Here is a 17,554-nt window from a genome sequence, read left to right as displayed (position 1 = left end):
TATTCCCATCCCGTTAAGATTTTCCATAGTTTGTTGTGATCCACACAGTTGAAGGCTTTTGTGTAGTCAATGAAGCAGAAGTAGATGTTTTTGTAGAACTCTCTTGCTTTTTCAATGATCCAGTGGATATTGCCAATTTGATTTCTGGTTCTTCTGCCTTTTCTAAATCCAGCTTGTACATCTGGAAGTTCTCAGTTCACACACTGTTGAAGCCTAATAGCTTTTTCAGGTCAGTTCAGTTCAGTCACTCAGTCCTGTCTGACTCTTAAATCACAGCACGCCAGGCCTCCCTGTCCATCACCAACTCCCGGAGTTCACTCAAACTCACCTCCATCGAGTCAGTGATGCCATCCAGCCATCTCATCCTCTGTCGTCCCCTTCTCCTCCTGCCCCCAATCCCTCCCAGCATCAGAGTCTTTCCCAATCAGTCAACTCTTCACATGAGGTGGCCAAAGTACTGGAGTTTCAGCTTCAGCATCATTCCTTCCAAAGAAATTGCAGGGCTGATCTCCTTCAGAATGGACTGGTTGGATCTCCTTGCAGTCCAAGGGACTCTCAAGAGTCTTCTCCAACACCACAGTTCAAAAGCATCAGTTCTTCAGCACTCAGCCTTCTTCACAGTCCAACTCTCACACCCATACATGACCACAGGAAAAATCATAGCCTTGACTAGGCGGACCTTTGTTGGCAAAGTAATGTCTCTGCTTTTAAATATGCTATCTAGGTTGGTCATAACTTTTCTTCCAAAGTGTAAGCATCTTTTAATTTCATGGCTTTTTAGTTTGATATAATTCTGCTTGAATGGGTTTACTTTTGTTGCCTGAGTGTTTGGTGTCATATCCAATAAATCATTGCAAAATCCATTATTTTGTTTTTTCTATGTTTTCTTCAAGAGTTTTATGGTTACAGGTTTTATGTTTATGCCTTCAATGCATTTTTGTATATTATGTGAGATAAAGATCTAACTTTATTCTTCTGCATGTATATATCCAGTTTTCCTGTCACCATTTATTGATCAAACTTTTCCCCAATTTTGCATATTTTGAGGGGAATGGTGCCACATGGTTTATGGATTCTTAGTTCCTTGACTAGGAATTGAACCTGAGCCCTCAACAGAGAAAGCTTAGAGTTCCAACCACTGGACAGCTAGGGAATTCCCAGTATTCTTTATACACTTCTTAAAGATCTGTTGACTGTAGAAGTGTGGGCTTATTTCTGAGCTCTCTACTATGTTCCATTGTTTTATGTTTGTTTTAATGCCAGTACCGTAGTTGTTTTTTTTTTTTTTGTTTGCTTGTTTGTTTTAATGTGCTACTTTTCTTTTATTCTCAACTCAAAGACCAGATAAATTCAAAGTTTTTTCTTTCCTTGAAAAGAAGATTGAAATAAATATCTGAAACAGCATCATCGCTAGATAGTAGGAAAAGGATAAGTAGATTAACTCAAGCTCAGTTCTGGCACACCGACTTGAGAATGCCAACTCTCTCTCTTAGGAATGAAAGATATTTAAATACAGATTATTCCTTCTGTACTCTTTAGTTTTGTATAATTTTAATAGTTTTATAATATATTTTCAAGTCAGTAAGTGTAATGCCTTCAGCTTTGATCTTGCTGTATAAAACTGCTTTTCATATAAAAGGTCTTTAATGGTTTCAAGTGAATTCTAGGTTTATTTTTTCTATTTCTGTAAATAATATCATTGGGATTTTGGTATGGATTGCATTGAAACTATAGATCACTTGGGTAATATGGATATTTTAACAATGTTCTTTCAATCCACGACATGGCATGTTCTTCCATTTATTTATGTCTTCTTCAATTTCTTTCATCAGTGTTTTATAGTTGTTAGTGTACAAGTCTCTCACCACTTTGATTAAGTTTATTACCAACTATTTTATTATTTTTGATGCTATTATAAACAATATTTTTAACTTTCCTTTTTGTACAGATTTTTGTGTATAGGTATGCCATTGATTTTTGTATACTAACGTGTGTATGTTGCAAATTTACTGAATTCACATATTGGTTCTAACAGGTTTTGGTGGCATCTATAGGGTGTTCTACATAGATCATGTCATCTGCAAACATAATTTTATTTCTTTCTTTCCGATTTGGTTGCTGTTCCCTGTTTATTGCTTAGTTGCTCTTTCTAGGACTTATAGCATGATGTTGAACAGAAGTGGTAAAAGACAGCATTCTTTTTTGTTGTTATTTCTGATTTGGGGGGAAATTTATAGGCTGTCATCGTTGCTCTGGGTTTTTCACATATGACCCTTATTACAATGAAAAATTTTCCTTCTATTCCTAGTTTTAGTGTTCTACATTGTGAAAGATTATTGAATTTTGTCAAATGCTGGCTTTTTTTTTTTTTTTTTTTACTGTGTGAATTGAGATGATCGTGTGTTTTTTCCCTTCATCATATTAATTATGTTACAAGATTACATCATATATTACATTGAAAGATGTTCATGTGTTGAAGCATCCTTGCATTCCAGGAGTATATCCACTTGGTCATGGTGTATAATTCTTTGCTGTGTTTCCGTGTTGTATTTGGAAGGCTTTTGTTGAGGAATTTTCCATCAGTACTCATAGGGCATATTGATCTGTAGTTTTCTTACAGTGTCTTTATCAAGCTTTGGTACCAGGGTAATATTGACTTCATAAAATCAGAGGTGCTCTTTATTTTGGAAGAGTAAGAGAAGTATTGGAGTTAGTTTTTCTTTAAATGTTTGGTGAAATGCACCTGGCCATCAAGTGAAGCTATTTAGACAGCAGTTTTCTTGTTTGGGAAGTTTTCTGACTACCACCTCAATGTCTTTTACTTGTTACAAATTAATTCAGACTTATTTCTTATTGAGTTATGGTTGACAGTGTGTTTCTAGGAAAACTTTTTTAGGTTATCCAATTCGTTGGTATACATCTATTATAATGCTCTCCAAAATTATTTTTGTTTCTGTAAAATCTGTAGTAATGTCCTCATGTTTACTTCTGATTTTAGTAATTTGAGTCTTCCTTTGTTTTTTCTTAGTGAGTTGAGCAAAGATTTGTTAATTTTGTTCTTTTCAAAAAGTCAACTTCTTAAAAATTATTTGGCTATGCTGGGTCTTAGTTGCAGCATGCGGGATCTCCTATCTTCATTGCAACATGTGGAATCATTTTAGTTTAGGCATGAGGGATCTTTAGTTGTGGCATATGAACTCTTATTTGTGGCATGCAGGATCTAGTTTCATGACCAGGGGTCAAACCCAGGATCCAAGCACTGGGAGCACAGGATTTTAGCCAGTAGATCATCAGGGAAGTCCCAGAATCAACTTTTTACTTCATTGATTTTTCTCTCTAGTTTATCCTCTACTCTTTATTTTCTCTGCCCTAATCTTTTTCTTCTGTTTTCATTTTGCTAGCTTTGAGTGCTCTTCACTTTGTTTGTTTGTTTTGTTTTTCCTTAAGATACAGAGTTAGGTTATTAATTGGAGGTCTTTCTTCTTTAACACAGATATTCACAAGTATAAAATTCCTTCTTAGCCTTGATTTTGCTATGTCACATAAGCTTTAACATATGGTGTGTCTTATTTTCATCATGGTATTTCCTAATGTTCCTTATGATTTATTCTTTAATCCACTGGTTTTTAGAGTCAGTTTTTTAATTTCCACATATTTGTGAATTTTCTAGTTTTTCTTCTTTTTTCTACTTTCATTCCACTGTGATCAGAAAAGTAACTTTGTAGTGTCTTTAAAGATCTTTAAAGATGATTTGTCTTTAAAAAATTTGGCCTAACATAGGGTCTATTCCAAACAATGTACCATGTACACTTGAGAAGAATGTGTACTCTGCTGTTATTGAGTGGAGTGTTCTATATATGTCTGTGTGGACTGCCGTATCAGTAAACAAATTATGTTGCTGCCATCAGTGACTATAGCCACCCCAGACTTTATATCCCAAGGACATTCAGGATGGTTAAGAACAGGATACTGGTCTTAGGTAGTTAAGGTGCATGTCAAAGGAATGTTTATAATGAGCCTATACTCTTGAACCTTGCCATACATAGAAAAGTGATAAATTCATTAACTTGAAATGTCTGGGTTTTCTTTAATTAATCGTCTTTTGAAGTTCTGACTACCTGGTTTTTGTTGCAAAACTTCTATGTGTCCTGTCTCCTCCCTTACCTCTTCAGAGCAGTCCCTCACAGCTATATGAAAGGCTGTCTTCTGGAATTAAGTCCTCAGAAAGCCTTAAAACATAATTGCCAGCTTTTAGATTGTGCACTTTTTTCTAGTTGACACCTGTTAAGTAAAACTGACTTGTAGTACTGTTTAAGTTATCATTTTCTTTTGTCTGGTTATATCTACTATTGAAAATGATCACTGAAGTATTCAACTATGACTGTGGAACTACTTCCCCTTCAATTCTGTGAATGTTTGCTTCATTATATTTTGAGGCTCATTTTTGTACATATATGTTTATAATTAGGTCTTGTTGAATTAACTTTTGTGTATTTCATAATGTCTTTATCCTTTGTAAGTTTTAAAACTGAAGTCTATTTTGTCTGAATTAGTATAGCCTACTCAGGTTTCATCTGGTTAATATTTACATGGAATATCTGTTTCCATCCTTTCATTTTCAGTCTATCTTTACATCTAAAGTGAGTCTCTTGAAGACTATATATTTGGATCATTTTTCTAATCCATTCAGCTATCTCTGCCTTTTGATCAGTTTGATCCATTTACATTTAAAATAACTACTCATGAGGAGGAACTTCTTACTGTCACTTTGCTACTTTTTAAAAAGTCTTATAGGTTGTTTTTTGGTCTCTATTACTGCCATCTTTTCTATCCAGCTTTTTTTTTTTTTTGTAATGACATGTTTCTAGTTCCCTTCTCACATATACTTTTCTGTATATTCTATAGATATTATCTTTGTGGTGACCATGAGGAAAACATATAACATTCTAATGTTATAACAATCTAATTTGGATGATACCAACTTAGCTTCAGTTGCATACAAAAACTCTACTCCCTAAAAGTTGTTTCCTCTTTATGTTAATATCACAAATTACATCTTTATATGTTGTATGTCCAATAATATATTTATAATATGTATTTTTAAAGTCTTGTTGGAAATAAAAAATGGAATTGCTACCAAAATTAAAATAATATTGCCCATGCATTTCTTTTATATTGTCCATGTATTTCTTTTTTGGATCATTACATCTTCATACTGCTGTGAGTTACTGTCTAGCATCCTTTCATTTCAAACTGAAGGACTGATTTTACCATTTCTTACAGGTCAGGTAGTATACAAATAAAGTCTGCTCTGCTCCGTCCAGTTCAAGGTGATAGGAATGTGGGGATTGGAAAACAGGATGCTACCATCTCAAGACAAAGACCACTGCCACACTAGAGAATGAGTAGGGCAATGGAATCTGAAAATGCCACTAAACTTTTGTGTCATTTTAAAGATGGCTTTTTCTTGCTTGAATGTTTGCTTGGTTGCTATGAATCTTTGATTTTTTTCACAGTATCTACAAAATTAGTTCAGACAACTTGTTTGCTTTCTTCATGTTTCTTTCTATGGGAAAAGGAGAGCTTGGAACATCCTAGTTTGTCATTTTGTCAAAATACTGTTTTTTAACCTATTAAATTTGCAATGATAAAGAAATAATAAAATTTATTGAGAGTTTTGGCAAACTGGCACCATCATCGGTGTTGGTGACTGCTGGGACAGCAATCTCTATGTGGGTATATTAGTATATATATGTGTATGTGTGTGTGTGTGTGTGTGTGTGTGTGTACATGCATAAGTATATGTGTGTGTGTGTGTTTGTGTAATTAAGTAAACAAATACAAACAGAGATTATATATGTATCTGAAGAGGCCTAAAATACTAGTATCATCTGACTCCTGGGAACTTAGCTTAAGGAAATACTCATGGGTATATATACAGAATTTTGGCTGTATTTATATTTATGGTCCATATTCTCTATAATAATGAAATATTGGAAGCAAAATTTTGTCTAATAATATATATGGAAAAAGTGAAAGTGTTAGTTGCTCAGTCATGTCCAACTCTGTGACCCCAAGACTGCAGGACTGCAGACTGCAAGCCTGCCCATCAGGCTCCTCTGTCCATGGGACTATCCAGGCAAGAATACTGGAGTGGTTGCCATTTCCTCCTCCAGGGGATTTTCCCGACCTGGGAATTGAATCTGTGTCTCCTGCACTGCAGGCGGATTCTTTACCATCGGAGCTACCAGGGAAGCCCAAAGTCATAGGTGTGGAGCCCTGTATGAAGGTCACAGGACAAAAACCTTTGGAACTGACCAAGTCTCATAGCAACTGTTACCTTGAGCCTCTGGATCTAAACAGGCCAGTTCCCTGACCCCACATTAGGTAAAATGTCCACCCTATTACCCACCCTGAGCTTCAATTCCTAGATCAGGGAGATGCCCTGGAGAAGGAATAGGCTACCCATGCCAGTAGTCTTGAGCTTCCCTGGTAGCTCAGCTGGTAAAGAATCTGCCTGCAATGAAGGAGATCTGGGTTCGATCCCTGGGTTGGAAAGATCTCCTGGAGAAGGGAATGGCTACCCACTCCAGTATTCTGGCCTGGAGAATTCTATGGACTGTATAGTCCACAGGGTCGCAAAGAGTTGGCCACAACTGAGTGGCTTTTACTTTCACTTTTCATTACCCACCCTACAGAACCCTAACCAATCACCTAATGCCACCATTCCAGTAGGAATTTTCTGTGTCTTGAGGCTATAAAAATTGGCTATAATCCTGCGAAAGGGTTCTGCTGTCTCTCGGGCTGGCCTTCTGTTCTAACAGTGCTCCCCACTCTAATAAACTTTATTCTCCTCTCATTCTGCCTCATATGAAAAGTAATTAGCCTCCAATTAAAATAAATAAATTTAAATTAAAAAACAAAAGCAAACAAACAAACAAAAAAAAAAAAGAAAATGCTTTTCCAATCCACACATGGACCACAATAATAGCGGTTGGTTAAAACATATGATGGTCCACCATGCAGTGAAATGCTACATACCTAGTATAACTCATATTGGGGAAGAATATTTACTTTCATTGAACTAATACTAGTCATTATTTCAAAACATATTTTAAAACCAACAGCTTATTTTTAAAAAAACATTGGACCTCCTCTGCTCCAATGGCAACTACTGCTGCCTGGAATCAGGCCACTTTATCAGTTGCCCATTCCCCAAACTCTTCCTTAACCCTCTAAGATTCACGCCTACTTTGGGTCTCACAAACCCCTGTAGCTTTACTTTTCAGCTCACATTTACAGAGCATTATCTTCTGAACTCAAGGCATCAATCGTGACATTCCATTTTACTGAAGGAAAGAGGATTCTCAAAACATTGGATGGGTTCTCTGGAGGTTAAGAGGCTGAGAAATGGAATATTTCCTCCCATATCATTAAACAAGAATGTCACAGTCACCAGTGATTACAGCTACCATGGATGGTAAGCTGGTGAGCCACAAGGGAACTCAGGAAGGAAAGAATACCTGCCATCCCAATGTTCACTGCAGTACTATTTATAATAGTTAGGACATGGAAGCAACCTAGATGTCCATCAACAGAAGAATGGATAAAGAAGTTGTGGTACATATATACAATGGAGTATTACTCAGCCATAGAAAGGAATGCATTTGAGTCTGTTCTAATGAGGTGGATGAACCTAGAGTTTATTATATACAGTGAAGTGAGAAAGAGACAGACAAATATTGTATTGATGCATATATATGGAATCCAGAAAGATGGTACTGATGAACCTACTCACAGGGCAGCAATGGAGACACAGACATAGAGAACAGACTAATGGATATGGTGTTGGGGGTGGGGGGAAGGAGAGAATGGAACAAATGGAGAGAGTAACATGGAAACATATACACTTGTTATTCAGTCACCAAGTTGTATCCAACTCTTTGTGATCCCATGGGCTGCAGCATGCCAGGCTTCCCTGTCCCTCATCATCTCCCAGAGTTTGTCCAAGTTCATGTCCATTGAATTGGTGATGCCATCCAACCATCTCATCCTCTGTACACTACTGTACATAAAATAGACAGCCAATGGGAATTTGCTGTATGACTCAGGGAACTCAAATGGGGACTCTGTAACAAACGAGAGGGGTGGGATGGGGTGGGAGGCGGGAGGTGAGAGGGAGGTTCATGAGGGAGAGGATGTAGGTATACCTATGGCTGATTCTGCTGAGTTTTCCAAATTTGCTGGCATATTGAGTGCAGCACTTTCACAGTGTCATCTTTCAGGATTTGAAATAGCTCTACTGGAATTCCATCACCTCCACTAGCTTTGTTCGTAGTGATGCTTTTTAAGGCCCACTTGACTTCACATTCCAAGATGTCTGGCTCTAGATGAGTGATCACACCATCGTGATTATCCGGGTTGTGAAGATCCTTTTGTACAGTTCTTCTGTGTATTCTAGCCACCTCTTCTTAATATCTTCTGCTTCTGTTAGGTCCAGACCATTTCTGTCCTTTATCTGAGTCCATCTTTGCATGAAATCTTGCCTTGATATCCCTAATTTTCTTTAAGAGATCTCTAGTCTTTCCCATTCTGTTCTTTTCCTCTATTTCTTTGCATTGATCGCTAAAGAAGGCTTTCTTATCTCTTTTTGCTATTCTTTGAAACTCTGCATTCAGATGCTTATATCTTTCCTTTTTTCCTTTGCTTTTCGCTTCTCTTCTCTTCACAGCTATTTGTAAGGCCTCCCCAGACAGCCATTTTGCTTTTTTTGCATTTCTTTTCCATGGGGATGGTCTTGATCCCTGTCTCCTGTACAATGTCATGAATCTCATTCCATAGTTCATCAGGCACTCTATCTATCAGATCTAGGCCCTTAAATCTATTTCTCACTTCCACTGTATAATCATATGGGATTTGATTTAGGTCATACCTGAGTGGTCTAGCAGTTTTCCCAGCTTTCTTCAATTTCAGTCTGAATTTGATAGTAAGGGGTTCATGATCTGAGCCACAGTCAGCTCCTGGTCTTGTTTTTGTTGACTGTATAAAGCTTCTCCATCTTTTGCTGCAGTGAATATAATCAATCTGATTTCAGTGTTGGCCATCTGGTGATGTCCATGTGTAGTGTCTTCTCTTGTGTTGTTGGAAGAGGGTGTTTGCTATGACCAGTGCATTTTCTTGGCAAAATCTATTAGTCTTTGCCCTGCTTCATTCCGTATTTCAAGGCCAAATTTTCCTGTTACTCCAGGTGTTTCTTGACTTCCTACTTTTGCATTCCAGTCCCCTATAATGAAAAGGACATCTTTTGGGGGTGTTAGTTCTAAAAGGTCTTGTAGGTCTTCATAAAACCGTTCAACTTCAGCTTCTTCAGCATTACTGGTTGGGGCTTAGACTTGGATTACTGTGATATTGAATGGTTTGCCTTGGAAACAAACAGAGATCATTCTGTCATTTTTGAGATTGTATCCAAGTACTGCATTTCGGACTCTTTTGTTGACCATGAAGGCTACTCCAATTCTTCTGAGGGTTTCCTGCCTGCAGTAGTAGATATAATGGTCATCTGAGTTAAATTCACCCATTCCAGTCCATTTTAGTTCACTGATTCCTAGAATGTCAACGTTCACTCTTGCCATCTCCTGTTTGACCACTTCCAATTTGCCTTGATTCATAGAACTTACATTCCAGGTTCCTATGCAATATTGCTCTTTACAGCATCAGACCTTGCTTCTATCACCAGTCACATCCACAGCTGGGTATTGTTTTTGCTTTGGCTCCATCCCTTCATTCTTTCCAGATTTATTTCTCCACTGATCTCCAGTAGCATATTAAGCACCTACTGACCTGGGGAGTTCCTCTTTCAGTATCCTATCATTTTGCCTTTTCATACTGTTCATGGGGTTCTCAAGGCAAGAATACTAAAGTGGTTTACCATTCCCTTCTCCAGTGGACCACATTCTGTCAGATCTCTCCACCATGACCCGCCCATCTTGGATTGCCCCACGGGCATGGCTTAGTTTCATTTAGTTAAACAAAGCTGTGGTCCTAGTGTGATTAGATTGACTAGATTTCTGTGAGTATGGTTTCAGTGTGTCTGCCCTCTGATGCCCTCTTGCAATTCCAGAAGAGCTATTTCAAATCCTGAAAGATGATGCTGTGAAAGTGCTGCACTCAATATGCCAGCAAATTTGGAAAACTCAGCAGTGGCCACAGGACTGAAAAAGGTCAGTTTTCATTCCAATCCCAAAGAAAGGCAATGCCAAAGAATGCTCAAACTACCGCACAATTGCACTCATCTCACACACTAGTAAAGTAATGCTCAAAATTCTCCAAGCTAGGCTTCAGCAATACATGGACCGTGAATTTCCGATGTTCAAGTTTGTTTTAGAAAAGGCAGAGGAACCAGAGATCAAATTGCCAACATCTGTTGGATCATGGAAAAAGCAAGAGAGTTCCAGAAAAACATCTGTTTCTGCTTTATTGACTATGCCAAAGCCTTTGACTGTGTGGATCACAATAAACTGTGGAAAATTCTGAGAGAGATGGGAATACCAGACCACCTGACCTGCCTCTTGAGAAATCTGTATGCAGGTCAGGAGGCAACAGTTAGAACTGGACATGGAGCAACAGACTGGTTCCAAATAGGAAAAGGAGTACGTCAAGGCTGTATATTGTCACCGTGCTCATTTAACTTATATGCAGAGTACATCATCTGAAATGTTGGACTGGAAGAAAAACAAGCTGGAATCAAGATTGCCGGGAGAAATATCAATAACCTCAGATATGCAGATGACACCACCCTTATGGCAGAAAGTGAAGAGGAACTAAAAAGCCTCTTGATGAAGGTGAAAGAGGAGAACGAACAAGTTGGCTTAAAGCTCAACATTCAGAAAACGAAGATCATGGCATCTGGTCCCATCACGTCATGGGAAATAGATGGGGAAACAGTGGAAACAGTGTCAGACTTTATTTTTTTGGGCTCCAAAATCACTGCAGATGGTGACTGCAGCCATGAAATTAAAAGACGCTTACTCCTTGGAAGAAAAGTTATGACCAAGCTAGATAGCATATTGAAAAGCAGAGACATTACTTTTCCGACTAAGGTCCATCTAGTCAAGGCTATGGTTTTTCCTGTGTTCATGTATGGATGTGAGAGTTGGACTGTGAAGAAGGCTGAGTGCCGAAGAATTGATGCCTTTGAACGGTGGTGTTGGAGAAGACTCTTGAGAGTCCCTTGGACTGCAAGCAGATCCAACCAGTCCATTCTGAAGGAGATTTCTTTGGAAGGAATGATGCTAAAGCTGAAACTCCAGTACTTCGGCCACCTCATGCGAAGAGTTTACTTATTGGAAAAGACTTTGATGCTGGGAGGGAGTGGGGGCAGGAGAAGAAGGCTACGACAGAGGATGAGATGGCTGGATGGCATCACTGACTCAATGGATGCGAGTCTGTGTGAACTCCGGGATTTGATGGACAGGGAGGCCTAGCGTGCTGCGATTCATTTGAGTCGTGGAGAGTGGGACACGACTGAGTGACTGAACTGAACTGAACTGAACTGATGGCTGATTCATGATGATGTGTGTCAGAAACCAACACACTATCATAAAGCAATTCTCCCTCAATTAAAAATAAATAAATAAAATTTTTAAAAAGAGAAAATATATGCCATTTAGCAGCTGTCAGACTGCAGTTATTACCTACAGTGAGCCTCTAGGAAGCTCAGCATATAAAAACAGGATACCTGCCCCAGAAAGCTGGAGTACATATCAAAGGAATGGTTTCAGGAAGCTCAGACTTTTTTATCTCTCCATACAGAGAAAGTGCTAAATTCCTTAACTTGGGTTATCTAGTTTTCTTTAATGATAACGTTTTGATATTCAGACTACCTGTCCTTTGTTACAAAACTTCTATGTAACTTGGCTCCTCCCCTCACCTTCTCCAAGCAGTTCTCTCAGGGTCACTTGAGATGCTATCTCCAGGCTTAAAGTCCTAAAAATTCCCACTGAATAAAACATAACTCTCAGCTTTTAGGTTGTTAATCTTTAAGTCAACAAGGCCATCTACCAGGCAATGTATTAATCACTTTACAAATATTAACTCATTCAATCCTCATAGAAAGGAAGGGACCTATCATTATCCTCGTTTTTCAACTGAAGAAACTGTAGCCCTGGGAAGGTTCTATCTTCCTATGGTTCCACAGATGGTAATTAGTACAGGTAATTATCTAGGTATTTTGGCTCCAGAACCAAGGCTTTCAGTCACAACTTTATTGTCTCTTAACTCTTATTATTAGTAAAAATAATGAAATAATGATTAATAATATTTAATATAACACAGAAGTGTAATCAACAATGATTTTCATTATCCAGAGCTTTTTACCAAGTGTTCTTACTTATAAGAGCTCATTTACCTCTGAAAACTCATTTTGCTGAGACAAGAACTGAGGTTCAAGTACCCATCATTGATGCTGTGAAACCCACTGCAGGAATTCCAGAGCCATCACTATGGATAAACAGTATAATGTAAAGAATAATTTTAAAAAGTGCCCTCACAGTCCTCAAGGCTTCACAATGTGATTTTACACATCTTTTACAATGGATAACTGACTCTGAGGCTAACATTCAGGCAACACAGTACACCAAGTAAGAAATAGCAAAGTTACTGTTTTAGTTCATAGCAACAACACATCTTCACACACCAGCGGTAAAGAAAAGGATTTTCTTAAGGAAATCAAACTCAAATCTGGGAGGTTCTGACTTCATCTGGGTCCTGAAGCTGTTTAGTGGCCCCAGGGCAGGTTCTCTCGCTGGTTTGGCACCGAGTCTTCCAGCGACTGCTGGCCTCTAGGTAGCGGTGCACCTGAGCAGGTGGGAGGATCAGGCCTGCGGGTCGCGCACCGCCCTCGTCCTCGGTGCCACCCAGCGCCGTCAGTGCGCCCACTGCCCCCCGCCCCCCACTCTGGGCCGCTCGGAGCGGGCCCTGGACCCCCTCCCGAGGCCCCACCGCCCTAGACGCTCAGAACCGATGCCCGGCCTCAGCCTCATCTGGCCGCCGGCGCGCTCACACCGTTCTCCCGCTGACCCCGGGCCCTCCCCGCCGTCTCCGCCGCCTGCTGGTGGAGTCGGGCCGGCGAGAGGCCCCTCCCCGGCGGAGCGGCTCAGCGCGGAGGAAGCACAGGCGGCGACAGGACCGAGGCCTCGTCGCGCTCATGGCGTCGTCCGGGTGAGTGCGGCGCTCGCGGCCGCGCCGGTGCGGGCTGCGCGGTGGGCGCTCTGGCCCACGGCCGGCGGCCTTCCCCGGCTCGCGGCTCCGGACCCTCGCCCGCCCGGCCCCGCGGCCCTCTGCTGCCGACCTTGGTCGCGGGCGGCCGAGGCGGGGGCAGGGGCGGGCTGGGGGGGGCGCGGGCTGAGGCTCTGAGCGTGGGGGGCGGGATCGGGGTCCCGGGCCGCGGAGGCGGGCAGCGCGGGGGGGACGAGGGCTTGGAGCGCGGGCGCGGCAATTCCCCACCCCCACTGGCGCCCGGGGCCTGGAGCCGCAGCGCCCGGAGCTCGGCTGGGGTTTGCCACCCTGCCTTCCGCATCTGTTTTCTCCTCTTGTTTTCGTTAGAGTTGATGCTGGGCTCTCATCGCAGTCAGGACGCAGCCTGAATGTCCCCTAACGTCAGGGGTAAGGGCAGGGTCAGCCCTCGACTTGGCCAGGTCGGGGCCTCCTTCTTGATCTGGGCCGTGGGCCTGGTTACAGTGGCTACCGCGATTCCGACATCACCTCCATTCTACCGTCTTGGTGTTAAAATGTTCTTTTAGGAAGTGGTGGTGACACAGAGTTTGTAATTAAACAAAAAATTATTGCAAAGTAAAACCTCAGCAATTCATTATGATCATGAAAGCTAGGACTGACAGAATTAATCAAACAGAGGAGGAAAATTAGTCTCAAGGTCATTGCTTTAGTTGTTACTAGTATTAATTTGACTATTGTCCACTGTTGAGAGTGTCATAGACCTAGTGGCTGTGATAACAATTCAAGTTGTACATCCTTTCACATCTCAAAGGGGTTTTACCTGTTCGTGGTGTGGGGGTGGGGTTGCTGGGAGGTAGAAATGATGGATATTACGACCCTTACAGGTGATGGGAGTTCACTCATGCCATGGCTTAATGAACTGACTCAGTGGAGTGGGTCTTAATGGAGCAAGCTGGATTTGACTCCAGCCAAGTCATGGGCATTTTCCATCTACCTGCCGTCTTTCTAGGTTTGGGGAGGAGCAGTCAGAAGTACCCAGTACTTTGAGGTTGTAAATATAATAAACAGTCATTCCTCAGAAGGCCGGGTTGATTCACCCAAAGGTTCAAGGTCCCACTGTGTTGCTGGCCCTCTTGTCAGGAAAGGGTGAGGCAGGGCAGACTGGAAGTAGCAGGGCTGGCTGAGCCTGTGTGGGGCTTCCATGAGGCCTTTTAACAAGTGATGGTGCATTAGGTGTCCACTACTTTGTAGTCATGGGTCAGAGGTGGACTTAATACTGGGCTGGTGTGCCCTTCTGTGAGCCGATCGTCCCTAAACTGTGTCCCTGTGGTAGATCACATAAGTGCAGATTTGATATTTGCAGTTTGAAGTAGTTTTGAGTGATCTCATAAGTCTGCAGTTGGTACTTATTTCTTAGAGGTACCCATTTGAAAACTGAGGTCACATTTTTTGTATACTTTATTTTCATTTCATGGAAAGAACTATGTACTTACTATGGTATGTACAAATTTGGAAACAGTCCCATCTCCAGATGTCTGGAGATTTTGCTGATAGACCAGTGTCTAGCCAGGCAGACCTGGTCTCTTAATCCTTTGGCCTTTCCAAGTCAGTCTACTAGACGAGGTGCTGCAGGAATAAGTCCAGAGATTCAGGGCAGGGATAGAGGGGAGCCATGATTTCTGCTGGGCTGTATATGGAAGAGCCTCCAAATCTAGTGTTCTTTCCTAAGTGTCAATTTCCATAAGAGCATTGGTAAGGAAAGAAGAAATTCTGACAATTTTTGAGGACCTTACCAATGTGCTAGACATTATACAAAAGAAAATGGCAAAATGAAGTCATGAAAGGGAAAAGATATATTTGAGATGACTCACAGCTCAGTGTGTTTGGAGCTACGTAGAGATAAGGCCAGAGTTGGAGGCAGGGTCAAACTGCAGGACCTAGCCTCCTTTTGTGGGTTTACTGCCCACTGTTCATGGAAGGATGTTTGTCATACAGTTCTTGGGCAATTCATGTGACAGCAGTTTGGAGGTGGCAGAGGGGACAGGAGAGATGGAGCTCATCAGCCTGCTACCATCTACTCTCTTCTGCAGGCCTCCACTCCTTACAGCCTGCATCTCTTCTTTACTCTGCCTGCTGCTTCATTGTTGGGGGTTCTTTGGGTTCTACAGTCTATCTCTATTAATTCCTACGTAGCACATATTCTTTGCATGATTGCATCCATTTCTGCAGCTTTAAATGTCCAAATCAAAGGTTCTTAACCTGGGGTTCATAATTTATAGGTGGGCTTCCAAGGTCCTTCATTCCTCGAAATTGTGTAAAGTATTTGGATATACTTGAATTTGTATAAAATACTAATAAAGAATTAGTATTCTTTATTATATAAAGATATTGTACAAAGTGTGTATTTTCCTGGGACCAAAGTCTGTGGCCTTCATCACCTGCAGCCCGTCTTGAAGGGGCTCCTACCCAAAGCAACTTTGCCACCATCCATCCATACCTATCTAGAGGGATAGCAAACCTAGTTAACTGTATTTTTTAAATCAGGCCATTATTTTATCAGAGAGACATGCTCCACTCTCCACCACGCCCTGTCCCTTCCGCCATCTTAGTTAGGCAGGTATCCTGACAGACATTTTCTATTGCATTTACATGTTTAATCCTTCCCCATTTTTAACTTTATTATTTTACACATAACGTAAAATTTGCCATCTTAAACCTTTGCTCTGTCTTTTACATAAGTGGTCTCATACTGTTCTGTAGCTTGCTTTATTCATCCAGCAGTATGCTTTGAAATGCTTTCCATGTGAAAACAAAAACAGATCTACCTAAAATTTGACATTTATATAATATTCTGTCATGCTTGTGTTATCTAGTTAAGAATGCTTTCAGTTTTCTTCGTAAGATAATGCTGTACAATTGGTGTCTCCCTATGGACATGCACAAGTGTTTTTCTAAAATAGGTACAATGAATTGTGGTCAGAGGACCTGTCTGTTTTTTAGCTGATGCTACCAAATATCCTTATAAATGATTGTACCACATTCCCTTTCCACCACCACATTGTAAGGGTCCTCTACACCTTCCAACATGTGATGACATCAAACTTTAAAAGTTTTGCCTGTCTGATGGAATTATTGAATCAAGAAATAGTAAGCTAATGGTATCTCCATTCACCCTGTCTTCAAAATAGAAACTTCATCCCTGACTCGTATCTCCTTGGTAGCTTAGTTGCTCAGTAGTGTCCAGCTCTTTGCGACCCCATGGACTGTAGCCCACCAGGCTCCTCTGTCCATGAGGATTCTCCAGGCAAGAATACTGGAGTGGGTTGCCATGCCTTCCTCCAGGGGATCTTCCCAACCTAGGGATCAAACCCAGGTCTTCCACATTGCAGGTGGATTCTTTACCGTCTGCGCCACAAGGAAAGCCCTTGGAAATAGTCCTAATTTCTTTGATCTGGTTGATAACATTGAACTCTAACCACTGATAATATCCCATAAGTAAACTCATACCCTCAGGTTTTTGTTTTAGAAAATGTGGTCATTGTAACACTTAAGTAGTCTCTATACAGGGCCTGGAGTGATGATGAGATCTGTCCTGGACTGAAAGTAGGGGAAGCAAGGAGAGCCACCGAACACCTAACCTGCATTCCTGGCCACTCCCCCTGGATTCATCTCCCTTGGCAGCTGAAAGTAGCTCCCATTAACATCGACTGGACATTTAAAAGTACCCCAGACTTAACTGCAACCTTTTGTCTTTCCTGTCCAGGAAGATTCTCTCCAACACCAACATTTTGTGGGAAAGGAAAGGATCCTGGGCTTCCCCTCCTGGGAAGGACTCAGCTTTCCCACTGAAGCCTGTTCTGGTCCAAATGGACCACAAGAGCTTCAAGCTCTGCACACTGGGTGGAGAATGGGTCTTCTGGCCAGGCAAGGGGAGGAAGGAAAGGGCCCACAGATCACACCATGAAGATGAGACACTGAGGAACTCACATGAGGTATATATATCTGCTCCTGGGTGAAGTCCAAAAGAGCCCTGAGCCTCTGCTCAGGAGCTGCTGTGGCTTCCAAAGAATCCATGCATGTGGCTTTGGCAGCAGGATGCAGACTTCACTCTTCCTCTGTAGATCTGGGGTTGCCCAGTGAACCAGCAGCCACCCCAGTGGGTCCCCACTGGAGAAAACTAGAGAACTGGGAGGGTTGGTATAGCTGAAGCATCCCTGGCTCTGCAAGAGCAGCTCACCAGACTCCACTTACATGCTCACGGGTGTCAGATGTGCCAGTGCTTCGTCAGATGGAGTGCCATGTGGTGACTTCTCTCTCAACT

The 17,554-nt window shown here is 41.4% G+C and overlaps 1 protein-coding gene across 3 annotated transcripts in view; it reads left to right on the top strand.

The window, feature by feature from the left end:
* Positions 1-17,554, top strand: part of URGCP (upregulator of cell proliferation) — a 120,201-nt gene that overhangs the window by 74,830 nt on the left and 27,817 nt on the right. Inside the window, exon 1 of one of the 3 annotated variants that reach the window (XM_015102191.3) lies at positions 13,143-13,218. The exons of the other annotated variants lie outside the window; for them this stretch is intronic. Coding sequence (XP_014957677.1) covers positions 13,205-13,218 — 14 coding nt within the window. The 5' untranslated portion in view covers positions 13,143-13,204. Of the gene's footprint in view, positions 1-13,142; positions 13,219-17,554 lie in introns of those variants that run through there. 3 annotated transcript variants of the gene reach the window in all.

This window comes from Ovis aries, chromosome 19, assembly GCF_016772045.2.
Source record: "Ovis aries strain OAR_USU_Benz2616 breed Rambouillet chromosome 19, ARS-UI_Ramb_v3.0, whole genome shotgun sequence".
Classification (NCBI taxonomy): domain Eukaryota; kingdom Metazoa; phylum Chordata; class Mammalia; order Artiodactyla; family Bovidae; genus Ovis; species Ovis aries.
This window is presented reverse-complemented; position numbering and strand designations above follow the sequence as displayed.